Raw genomic sequence first — 12,895 nt, forward strand, 5'->3', positions numbered from 1 at the left:
CTACTAGCCCAGTCCCCTCTATCCTCCACCCAGCTCTAGGCTCTCTGTGTGTCTCCGGCTGGTGCGTTTGGGCTGCTGGTGTTTGAGGCCGAGCTGCTCCCAGTACGACTGGCAATACTGGCTGATCAGCCTGACCTCTGGCGGGGAGGGGGCGGAGAGGGAGGGGTTTGTGTGTGGGGGGGTCGGTGGATACTGCTGAAGGGGGTCGTGGTTCCGCGCCACGGGTGGGCTGTTGGGGCCCACGTCGTCGTCGTCGGGAGAGGTGAGGGCCACCACGATGTCCCGGTCCAGGATGCGCAGCGCCACGCGAGCCACTGTGTGTTTGAAGTTGTTCTCGGTGGCGAGGCAGTGGTACAGCCCGGCGTCTGATTGGGTGAGAGACTTGAGCAGGATGCCATGGTTGGTCTTTAGAACGTCTCGGTCACGGCTGAGCTGCGCGGTGGAGAAGCGAGAGAGGAGAGAGGGAGAGAGAGAGAGTTAGGGTGAGGGAAAGAACCATTCGTATTTTGACACACAGTGATTGACAGTTATTCAGTTAGATACTGTATGTTCAATGACTTGGAAACATGTATTTTTGCTCACCACTTTCCGCCTTCCCTCCCTCTGAAAGAGCCACTTGACTGATGCCTGGGGAGAGCGGGGCTGACACTCCAGAAAAGTGCTGCTCCCCTCCACCCCAAACTGCACTGTCTCTCTCAGACGCTTCTCCACTGGGGGAAAGAAGGGAGGAATTTTTTTTAAACATTGTTTTCATTGAAATGTGTGTTACTCTGAACTCTGTACAGAGATAAAGGTGGCAGGCAGGCAGGCAGGTCTGACCTTTGGCATTGAAGCCTCGGCACTGCCTCAGTGGGTCCCCATGCTTCACGTCCTGCCTTCTGCTCCTCCTGAGGGAGAGAGACGGGGTCCGTTAGAACCATCTTCCAACTGAAGTTGTCATTCACACAGATACTCAGACAGACACAGTTAAAGACAAATAGAGGGGTAATAATAAAGGTTTAGGACACCCCCTGCCCCCTGACGGTATGAGATGAGGTACTGAGGTGTGAGTGTGTGTGTGTGTGTGTGTGTGTGTGAGTGTGTGTGTGTGTGTGTGTGTGTGTGTGTGTGTGTGTGTGTGTGTGTGTGTGTGTGTGTGTGTGTGTGTGTGTGTGTGTGTGTGTGTGTGTGTGTGTGCGTGTGTGTGTGCATGTGTGAGTGTGTGTGTGTGTGTGCGTGTGTGTGTGTGTGTGTGTGTGTGTGTGTGAGTGTGTGTGTGTGTGTGTGTGTGTGTGTGTGTGAGTGTGTGTGTGTGTGTGTGTGTGTGACATGGTCCTGACCTCTTGGTGGCGGGAGTGAAGGCGGAGCAGCTCTCCCCATCCCAGGCGCAGTAGGGGTCCCGCGCCAGGCAGCAGTCAGAGCAGGCCCTCCCATACACCCCACAGCGGTGCAGAGACACCTGGGTGAGACCCGCCTCTGACGACACGTACAACTGTTGCTATGGTGACAGATTCAAAACAAGACCTGTCAATAATACGATTCTGTCAAGCTTTTCCGAGTCTAAATCAAGATGACAGAGAGTGTAGCTTACCCTTTTGGAGGATATCTTCATTGTTTTGACAGGGGCGCGTGTCTGTAATCAAATGTATTGTGTCATATTATGAAATGTTGGGCGATCAATAGAGCATTACCATTGAGTGAAGGCCCATGGATAGAGGTTAGCAGCAGATTCTTACTCAGTCCATTGCTATGAGGTGAACAATAGTTGGGCAATAACAGACACAGACATACCCTGAAAACCTCCACTTCCTCCAGCGTGAGCTCTTCCATGGTGCTTGGATCCTTGGGCAAAACGATGACCTTCTGGACAGTGCCTCGATCTGGAACATGAGAGGAGAGACATCAATTTGTTATGTGTTTCATTGAAACATGTTGAATACAATTCCCCTAAGAAAACTGAGAGCAAAACTTAGAAAGAAAACTGAGTCCCTAGTGCACGTTCATAACCATAACATTACAACTATTGATTGAGACATTTTTAAGGTCAAGGTCAAATTCCTCCAGTCATTGCTCTGTCCTCCAGTCTAGTCATCCTTTCCCTGGGGTGGTCAGTCACTCACTCACCATCCTTTCCCTGGGGTGGTCTGTGAGTAAAACCATGCTTTCCCTGGGGTGGTCTGTGAGTAAAACCATGCTTTCCCTGGTGTGGTCAGTCAGTCACTCACCATCCTTTCCCTGGGGTGGTCTGTGAGTAAAACCATGCTTTCCCTGGGGTGGTCAGCCACTCACCTGTGCCTAGGAAGAGCACCTCGTATCGGCCGTCCACCGCGTCCACCTGGTCCACCACCATGGCGGTGAAGCGGTAGTCCACTCCGGTCCGCACCACTAGGGGGCGACGGTGGATAGGGTAGACAGGATGGTACATGAGGGGATGCGCTCGGATGAAGTTGACAGCCTCGTCTGAGAAGTCCTTCGAGGAGCGGAGGCCAGGGGTAAATGTTCCTCCTGGACACTAGGTGGGGGAAGAGAGAGGGATTATATTTTACATTTGCAAGAGCATCAAGGACGGAGAGTGAGAGTTGATCCAATATGACTGTATAGTTGGTAGAGAGAGATTAACAGGTCTTAAACGCACTGTGCCGGGTCGTGGGTAGGGAATCTTGCCAGTGTAGGCTGTCCATTGGTAGTTATGGCCATGTTTGTGGGAGAAGGGTCCATTGAAGACGTTGCGAATGTCGGCCATTGAGTACACACAGACTGCTGAGCCCTTGAACACAGAACTGGGAGAGACAGAAACACACATGGAGGGAGCCAGTGAGCACTAACCATAGAAGTGGAAGAGATAGAGGGACCATAGATCAACAGGTGATAGATCACCTCTTCCCCAGGCTAGGGGGGGGGGGGGGGGAGATGATTGACGCAAGTTAAAGCCAATGGCTATGCGTCTACATGATTATATTTTTTATCTTTGCATTGGGTAAAGAAAAGCCAAGTTTGACACATTGCCAAGTTTGACCAGACCTTCCGAGCATATTGGGCAGAAGTGTCTAGGAACAAGATCATCAAGTATGATTGGAGCTATAATTTTCTTACCCAGCAGTTGTGAAGAGGGCGTAGACCACAGGATTGCGTTCATCTTGTGTGGTCTGGATGAAAACATCCCCTGAGAGCATAATGAAAGAGAAACAAATCACATAACAGTAGACAGTAAAAGGGTCTCGGCCCTGCAGACAATTAAATAAAGGAATTTAATAGGTATTTAATTGAGGTCTCACTCAGTTCATCGAACAAGGTCTCCACCCCATCCTCTCCAATCACAGAGCAGACCAGGCGGGCTTTCAGGAAGGTAGTCCACTTGTTGACCAGAGACTTTTGGCCTCCTTCATCATTCTGGTTGGAGATATGGAATGGTGTGTCAATGCAAGACAAACACAATACTCTAAATGACCAATGAATGAATGAAAGCAACTTGGCTATGTAGGCATGTATGAACATGGTATGCTAATGTTGCATTCAAGTGTTCCTCAGAAATCTGAGCTTCCCACCAAGACTTAGCATAGGATTTTGTGAGGGGCTCCCTATTGGCTAATTCTGTGGTAGCTCGGAGAGGGAAACTCCGAGCTCTCAGAGGTACAGTAGTTGACCAGTCGGAAATGTCCAAGCTTCCTATTTCCAAGGAGCACTTTATTGCATAAGTAGCTATATTACAACTATACTCACCAGACACACTCGTCCCACTCTGGCAAGAACACTGGGGCTGGCCCCTCCACTTGCGTCCAGGCTCTTCTCACGGAAGAAGAAGTAGAGCTTGTCATCATTCCTCTCTGCGCTGTCTGGGATCTGCTGGATCTGAATGAACACCGGCTCTGAGGGGGAGGGAGAGAGAGAGAGAGAGAGAGAGAGAGAGAGAGAGAGAGAGAGAGAGAGAGAGAGAGAGAGAGAGAGAGAAAAAGACACAGAGAGAGAAGAGAGAGAGAGACACACACACACACACAAGACAGAGATAAAAAGATACGTATTTGTCAGGGAAGGAGTGAGACAGAGAGATAGTCAATGTTGTTTTCAACCCATTGGCAGCAGTGTACCATTGGTGTAGTAACTCACCATTGAGCCACCTGGAGTCATACTGTTCGGTCCTGATGGCCGGTCTGCTCCCCATGGTCCTAAAGAGGGCTGCGTCCGTGCCCATGAAGTCAACATGGACCCCTGCATACAGATTCCCATCTGCAGAGGAGATGAGAGGGGATAAAGAACAGAGAGGAGTGGAAGGAAGGGATGGTACAGGAAGTTGGGGAGGAAGTTGGGGAGGGGAGGATGGTACAAGAAGGTTGTAAATTCATGTATGCTGTTCTTATCATCCTGTAATAAATTGACAAAGGGACAGCTACATAACTATTTCGGGACCCTTTTCTTCTCCTGTTTTGTGTACAATGTAATATAATAACTTAGGCACACATCCAGCAGAATGTTTAATTTCCAGCCGGTCGACTAAGTATATCCACAAGAGGAGTGAGCCTTACTGATCAGAGCCGCAATGTTCTCCTGGTTGGGGTCATAGGAACATCTGCCCTTCCCTGAATCCACATACCCAGGAACCAACCTGAACAGGTAGTCCTGCAAAGGGAGACAAGAGAAGGAGCGTGGTAAATAGGGTAACACTTGACTGATAGCTACCGGATCAAAAAGTAGCTAAAAAAATGAAAAAAAGTAAAAAAAATTATAAAAACAATTAAAATAAAAAAGCACAGTGAAAAAGAACACAAATCAGTGTCCTTGAGGTTCTACGATACTTAGCAGCTATTCATTCTTACTTATTATAAATATTATTGAGAACAGACGCTGTTCTGTAAAAAGTCAGTAGTCACCTCAGCCTTCCAGCCTCTGTTGATGAAGGTGCATATGGGCTGGTACGCCCCGGTGCCACAGGTGTACAGGTGGGTACGGTTCCACGGCTCTATCAGACGCACAAAGTTGGCACACTCTCCCTGGAGGGCGCCATGCCATGCAAAGACACAGCAGGGACCATAAAGGGAACATTAGCATATCCCTCACATGAGCAACCTACCGTTAAAAACTATTGAGAGATGACAGTCTTGAATGTGGGGCGTCATAAGGAGGTATGTGGAGGGACCAGACTATCAACCGACCAACCGACCAATCAAAGAAAAGGGATCCTCACCAGTCCCCCTTTGCCTGTCATCCGACATTCCCCCTTTCTCTTGGTGGTGGCTGGCCAATGGATCTGTGGAGCGACGGGCACGGAGCCTCATGTTAGATACCATGAACTGTGAATCATGTGCCAACTAGACAGTTCTGCCTTAGCTCCCACATCATAGGAACACTGATAATAATACTGGCAAAAAAAACAAAACTCTGTGAAAGATACATATTGTTATTGAGTGAATTGAGGATATTTCCATCTATGTCTGGTGTGTGTGTGTGTGTGTGTGTGTGTGTGTGTGTGTGTGTGTGTGTGTGTGTGTGTGTGTGTGTGTGTGTGTGTGTGTGTGTGTGTGTGCCTGGTGTCCGTACTATGAGGGGCTCCTTGTTGACGTTGTGCATGTCCAGGGCCACCAGGTACTCTCGGCTGCCCAGGTAGAGCCGTCCTTGGTCCTGGTCCATCAGCAGGATGCGGTAGTCACTGGTGTTGAAGGAGAAGCTGAAGGGCCGGGCTGCACGGGTGTCTATCAGCTCTGAGGGGGAGACAACACAGGCAGACAAACACACACACACACACACACACACACACACACACACACACACACACACACACACAGTCAGTGAACATTCTAGGCAAAATTACTGCTGTAGCCCATCTTAATCAACTTCTTTGATATCCAGCAGGGGGAGCAAAGAGCTCTTTATGCCAATCTCCCTGTGCAAAGCTGTTAATGCAATTTCCTTGCTTTTTAAGAGGACTCTAGTAAAAACCGTTCGTTTCTCTTACTCTCCACTGAACTTACAGTCCCTAGAGCAGAACCATTATCACTAACTGACTAAAATATGTGTCAATGACTAATTTTAACTTTCTAAAGCCATTTTCGCTTTTAAGAACTCAATATTTCATGCATAGGGTCCTAACCCTGTGATTGAGTTTGTGGCACTGAAAGCACTGTACAACCAGATGAACTTTATTGCAGGTCTCTTGGGACACAAAGACACATGAACTCCGTGTAAACTCTCAAAACCAACCTCTTATCTTTCTTAACTGTGAGGCTCTATTTGAATCTGTGAGCTTTAGAATGATTCATTTATTTATTCAGACTCATGGAGTTTTATTATGTCCATTCATTCATTTAGCTGTCGAGCCATTTATCAATGAATTTAGCTTTTGATCCTATCACCCTGGATCAGGTCCACATAACCGTTTAGACCTACCTATTAATTTCAAAGAGCTTCCGTATTAAGAGACGGTCCTTCCAGCTCTGCCATGTGGGAACATCACTGTATGACAGGAGCATGTGAATATCCACCAGGATATAGTTAGCACACATGGACCTTCAGGAAGTGGGTCAGAGACTGACCAAAATAGGTACATCTGTATTTACATCAAAGTGGCTGACGTCTTCCTTTGAGGTAAATGTTTGCCTGAATATTCTTAACAGGATGCCGTCAATGTGCCGCTAAAACAAGCAGTGCAATTTGATCTGGGGCTGACACGGGATGGGGTCGTGGAGGTGGGGTAAGCCAGGTCCAGTTCTGTTCCTCAGAGGTAAACACAGGATGACAAGCCCCTGGCCAACGTCCACTGGGGCTAAGGTGGACTCAGAGCAAAGGCTAAAACTAGTAACACCACCACACCCCCTATCCTGACCCAGCTCTCCCATCCTCCTACTCATAAACAATGTTTTGGCATCCTCTGATGAACAAACATCCAGTGTACATTCTGTTGCCCCTATACCTTGTGATGCTTCTTTCATTCTGTTGCCCCTATACCTTGTGACGCTGGTTTCTCTCTCTCTCTCTCTCTCTCTCTCTCTCTCTCTCTCTCCCTCTTTCTCCCTCTCTCTCCCACTCCCTATCTCTCCCTCTCTCTCTATCTCTCTCTCCCTCTCTCTCTCACCCCCTCTCTCCCTCTCTCTGAGAAACTTGCCAAATTCTACAAACCCTCCCAGTCAATGGTGCATATCCTTTGGATGTCTGTTTCTCTGACACAATTCCCTAAACAAGGAAACACAGAGGAGTCCTGATCCTCTTCATACCCAAGCTGTGACTGTCAGACACGTTCATAGGAGTCACACGCAGCCCCTCTAGTCCCCCCACCCCCACCCCCCTCTAGGTGCCCCCCTCACCCCCCACCTCCCAAAAACCCTCCTCCACAGGCGCCTCAGGGAAACAAAGACTGTCCCTATCGCAAACAATGAACAATCAATCTTTGGAATGGCAGAAAACAGCGAGCAGGCGATAGAATCCGACTGTTCCGCCTCTTCTTGGAAATGAGGGGGGGGTGACTGGAGTTTAGGAACGGGAGGACTTGATCACCAGTATCAACAAGATCTTTGCCATCTGATCCAATACCAGTCAGTTACACTGCCAATGTCAGAATTAACCTATTCAAGTCAAATCAATAAAATATATCTTTGAAATAAGTTAATGATAACTAAACTGCTGTAACCCAATAGCTATGAGGGTAACACCTAATGTACATTTTAATGAGAGCTTCTCTCAGCTTGCAACCAACTGAGCTAATACATACTTAAACCGAGGTGGTTAATTTTGAAGCTTGTGTGCAGTCTCCGACCCTTGACACTAATCTCGTTCAGCAAACAGCTTATACACACTAATGTAGTCGACACAGAAGGCTGAGCAGAGTGGCCTGAACTGAGGGGTTCATTATCATGCTCCATGCTAACAATGTGCATAATCTTCCCTGCCACATTCTAGAGCCATATGGGCCAACTGTGCATCAACATGAGAGAGAGAGTACTCGATTCCAAGCAGATAGATCAATTCCCCATTTTCCTTCCCTTGACAGTTGGGATTATCTCAAGCACAAAGCACTCTGCAGTCTGAGAACCGTCCAGGCTGAGAGAACAGACCTGTAATTCTGAAGGAAAGGGACTCAACTTGCTCCCAACACGTCAGTCCTGATGTTGTGGTATCTTAACAGTCAGCCAAGAAAGGTGTGTGAAATTCCCGTGTATGAGTCATACTTGTAATTTCAATTTATTTACAGGCCTTTCTGGTGTGCGTGCTGTGCTGTGCTGTGCTGTGTGTGTGTGTGTGTGTGTGTGTGTGTGTGTGTGTGTGTGTGTGTGTGTGTGTGTGTGTGTGTGTGTGTGTGTTTGCGAGAGTGTGTGTGTGCATGCTTACTTGTGTGTGTACACTTGTGTGTCATACACACGTGCATAGAGGGGTGACTGCAGAATGGGGTAAACACTATAATCTTTCAGCTTTATTTTGATCAAAGCCTTCATCCAGGTATTTGAAAGATGATGCTATACCATTACAGCTGATGAAGCCTCTGAGGAGGCAACGTGGGGATATCCCTGACACTTACAGAAACGCCTTTAAGAACCACACAACGTCCCAGCTTGTATTCACTCTTCAACAGCAGAACAGTTCAATGTATAGTACTTCCCTTAATCATTCTAAGCCATTTTCCAGATTGGGAGGATTTTGGTTTTGTACTATCTCAATGAGCTCAGGGCGTAGGACACTAGAAACCACCCTACTCAATGGGCAACATCCACCTTTTGTTTTCTGTCATGACCTGTTACACAGCAGGCAGGAACTATGCTCTTTACATGTATTAACAGGAAACATGATGCGGGTGTGTGTGGGTGTGTGGGTGTGTGTGTGTGTGTGTGTGTGTGTGTGTGTGTGTGTGTGTGTGTGTGTGTGTGTGTGTGTGTGCGCGTGCGTCCGTGTGTGCGTGCGTGCGTGCGTACGTGCGTGCATGTCTGCATCTGTGTGTGTGCATCTGTGTGAGTCGTGTGAAGTCATTCAGCACAATCCCATAGACTAAGGAAGGAAACAAGTGTCCCTCCGCTTCATAGTCCCAGCAGCTGACAGATGAGCAGAGTCTGAGTGTTTTCTGTAGCGGCTCACCTTTGAAGGACAGGCGCACCCGTGGGGAGGACTGCTGGAGGCCGGAGATGCAAACACATAACCCAAACAGAAGGAGGAGGGTCCCAGTCGCTGTCATGGCAACATCCATTCAGGTAGCCGACCGAGATCTAGGTAGAGAGAGGAGAGGTAGAATGATGACGGATGAAGACATTGGAAAGAAGTAGGACAGAATGGTCAGAAAGTCACAGAACGAGGGAGGAGGGGGAGAGAGTAAAGAGAATAGTGAGGGAGAGACAGAAAGAGGAGAGACAGACAGAAGTAGAGGCCTACTACAGGACTGATGAGTGACTCAGATGGCCTGAGAGGAGAAGGGCTGACCTGTCTCTGACACAGTGTACACCAGGGGAGGCTGGTGGAGGTAGAAATCAGAGGACGGGCAGGCAGGAGGTCATTGTAATGCTTGGAATAGAATGAGGAATGGTGTTTGATACCATTCCTCATTCCATTACAAGCATCACAATGACCCCGTACTCCGATTTCTACCTCCAGCAGCCTCCCCTGGTGTACACTCTTATAGGATATCCCTGTGACTACTGAAGGGTAGCGGACAGTGAGGACTGAACTAGAGGAGAAGGGTCTCACATGGGACAGGGCACAAACCATGGCAAAAGACAGACTCCAGTGGCAGCAGATTGTTGTAGCCTTGCTGTATGCCCCTCCCAGGCCCAAGAGGATTAAGTACAGTAAGTAAGTAGGTACTAAAGGAAATGGTCACTGGATAACATGCAACACAATGAAACAGCACATGCACATGTGGAGACCTGATTTGGAGACCTGATCTGGACACATGTACTGTACAATAGTCTGCTTTGTATGTATTGTATAGGGATGAAGCCTGACAAAGACCACACCCTGATCGAAACATGTCGTTTTTTCACTGCTATTGTGCTGGTTAATCACTTTTTGTGTTTTTGTGTTTTGTGTTTTTTTGTTTTTCTATGTATGTTATATAGAACATGACATCCCTAACATCCGTAACCGTAACCCTAACCCTAACCCTAACCCAATGTGGGTATGTATTGTTTTATTGTTCTATTTTGTAAATTAGTAAATTTGTTATTGCTATTTTGTTAATATTTTGTCAATATTTGATATTGTTTTTTATGTCCCATGCACCAACCTCACCAAGTAAATTTCCTGTATGTGCAAATATACTTAATATAATAATAAAAGAATTCTGATTCTGATTCTTTGTGACTCATTTGTGCACCATGATAAATAATCATGTCACTTTATAACAAACTTTTGGGACCCACACGGCCATGGGACTATATGTACTGTAGATGCACAAACAGCACAATATAAAGGACTGTCCTTTATATGCAAAAAGACCAGAATAAATCAAATAATTCACTGTCACTTCATTAAAGAGGCCCCAATTAGTTATGCACATTTCACAGCTCCTGTGTCTGTGTGCATGTGTATGCGTGCAAGAAAGAGAACGAGAGAGAGCAAGCTTTATCAAGTGTGATGTGAGCATGTGAGTGTCTGAGACCATAGATATAGACATACTGAGACATACCGTACCAGTGGGCACCAAATGCCACACATCATGCATGATTCATATGCGAGGCACGCAAAAGAAAGTTAAGTATCTAAAAAAAAACATTTTTGACAGTTTAGGGGTGTTGGCAGGTAACTGTTTTACTTTTACACACACATTCATTATGTATCTGCACTTTGCTGAGAGGATCCAGTATAAATTATGAATACTAAAAGCTGAGTCCAATGCAGCCCATAACGTCCATTAAATGGACTCCCTGAAGGTGTGTTTATTTGATGGGTCCTGAGATACACTTATTTTGCTAACCAAATTCAAATAGGTCATCAAGAAACAGCATTTTCTAAACATTTAAGTTAATAAATGAAAAGGGAATTAAGCAGCAACATTATTTTAGATTAATAAAAACCTCACTAATAAACATTGCTGAAATGTTTGCCCTGGGCCATACAAAACAACTTGTGGTTTAAAACACATGTATGACAACAAGCTTTGTCATCGACCATTTTCTTTTCTGCAAACAAGTTTGACTTTTGAGGGATGAGTCTGATGGGGACAATTATCATTTCTTATTTTTAAAAATGTTAATCTTTTAAGAACACATATTTTGGAATACATTTCAGAAGCAGGCAATTGCTCATGCATTCATTTTATAATAGGCCTATATACTTCACAATTTATGCCCATGAAGATCACCAGCAGATAACATCGTAGTTACCTGTGAACTCCCGACATCAAAAGAATAAAGCGTACGCACTCCAGATGTAGCCTGTACCCGTCGTGCTTGGTAATTACTTTTCGTCCCACAACCCACTGACTAAACAAACAAACGAGATGTTGCAAACGTTCATAGGAAGAACTTAAAAATAAGCCTACCTTAGTGTTTTTCCTTTCTTTGGAACCTGCTGGCGAAGGAGACCCGAAACTCATATAATAAGATGTTATCGCTACATTCCACTGCGTCTCGCACAACAATGCTGGATGTAGGATAAATACTCCAGTCCCGCACGAAAACAACTAAAATCCACTGGCAAACGTCTTAAATACCTTATTTAAAAGCGCACTTTATACAAACACACAGCCACCACAGAGTTCCTAATGTCTTGAGTTCTCTCAAACCAACATGGATTCATAAACCAGTCATATTCCACAGCTTGTACTTGTCATGTCCTGTTTGCCCCCGACCACCTGAAATGAAGACAATGTAAATCCATATGTCCTCTCCAGTGCGGTTGAAGTCTGTATGTCAAGTGACTGCAGGTGTTTGGAGACTACAGCCCCCTTCTCCTTCTCCCTCTTCCTCCCTCCCCCACTCCCCCACCCGCACCCTCCTACTTCTGTCATCATTACAGTATTCCAGTATTGTCCCACATGGTTAACCCACTTGATGCTGGTGGGAAAAATCATATAATTTCATTTTCCCAGATGTCTTACCTTTCAAGTGATCAGTTGCAAGTAAAATACTTCATATAAATCACAGATGACAAAGCCTTACAGTATATGACCATTTCAGACTCAATAAGGTTGCCACATATACCTAATACCTTGATTGTTTTCCTTAATGCTTTAGTTCTGAGTAGACCTGTAGCCTACACCTTGGTTGAACTGAAACAGAATACAGTATTCTGCAGTAATACAGTTGTCAGAGAGAGGCCCAGTGCTGTGTCCTGACAGATGAAGTCTCCCCCACTGCTGCCCAGCTCCACATGAGAGCGAGAAGAGCCCAAAAGATTCTTCAGATTCCTGATCGGTCGACTCTTGGGCTCACGACAACGGTCACAAAGTAACCAGGAGGGGGGATTTTAAACAAGACATTCATGCTTTAAACCCCAGCGCTGTAGGATTGAAATACAGTAAGCAGCATTCTCCTCTCTCCGCCAATGGTTCTGTGGTCAGCTCTGATTCAGCAGACACACAAAAGATAATGACTTAAGAACAAAAACATAGACCTCAGGGCCTCCCTCAGAGTAGCCCAAACACTGCTAATAGTGATGAGTCAATTCATGTGGTTGTCAAATCTCAGAGGGGATCTGGTATCGCAAACACCTTCCATCATTAGGGAGATTAAATCTTAGGCCTACTTGGGGTTTTGTTATTTGCATATTGTACCAGTTGTGGTCTTCATTACCTAACACCCATCATTCCCCTTAAAGGGCTTGGCGACAAGCTCTGTTTAACTTTGGTTTGGGTTTTTGCCCAAAGTTTCTATAGCGGTGTGTCAAGATGACGTCATCCCAGGTTAGGAGTCTTTGTTTTTTTGCTCTGTGGGAGGCATCCCTCCCTTTCCAGATGAGGAAATGAGTCATGAGTCCGTGCTGAGTTTAGGTTTCCGTTGGCCCTGGA

At 46.3% G+C, this 12,895-nt stretch overlaps 1 protein-coding gene across 1 annotated transcript; it reads right to left on the bottom strand.

The window, feature by feature from the left end:
- Nucleotides 1-18: 18 nt before the first annotated feature.
- Nucleotides 19-11,787, bottom strand: LOC310808217 (semaphorin-3F-like; the record flags this gene model as incomplete). Its single annotated transcript, XM_083674997.1, has 18 exons — nt 11,429-11,787; nt 9,031-9,158; nt 5,512-5,672; nt 5,159-5,221; nt 4,845-4,964; nt 4,500-4,593; nt 4,084-4,203; nt 3,700-3,845; nt 3,255-3,369; nt 3,073-3,142; nt 2,615-2,759; nt 2,269-2,491; nt 1,771-1,859; nt 1,571-1,612; nt 1,320-1,477; nt 820-887; nt 583-710; nt 19-432 (listed from the first exon to the last, which is right to left on the bottom strand). The coding sequence occupies exons 2-18, from the start codon at nt 9,137-9,139 to the stop codon at nt 19-21; spliced, it is 2,265 nt and encodes a 754-aa protein (XP_083531123.1). The 5' UTR covers nt 9,140-9,158; nt 11,429-11,787.
- Nucleotides 11,788-12,895: the final 1,108 nt, after the last annotated feature.

This window comes from Argentina silus (assembly GCF_951799395.1).
Source record: "Argentina silus genome assembly, chromosome: 8".
NCBI lineage: Eukaryota > Metazoa > Chordata > Actinopteri > Argentiniformes > Argentinidae > Argentina > Argentina silus.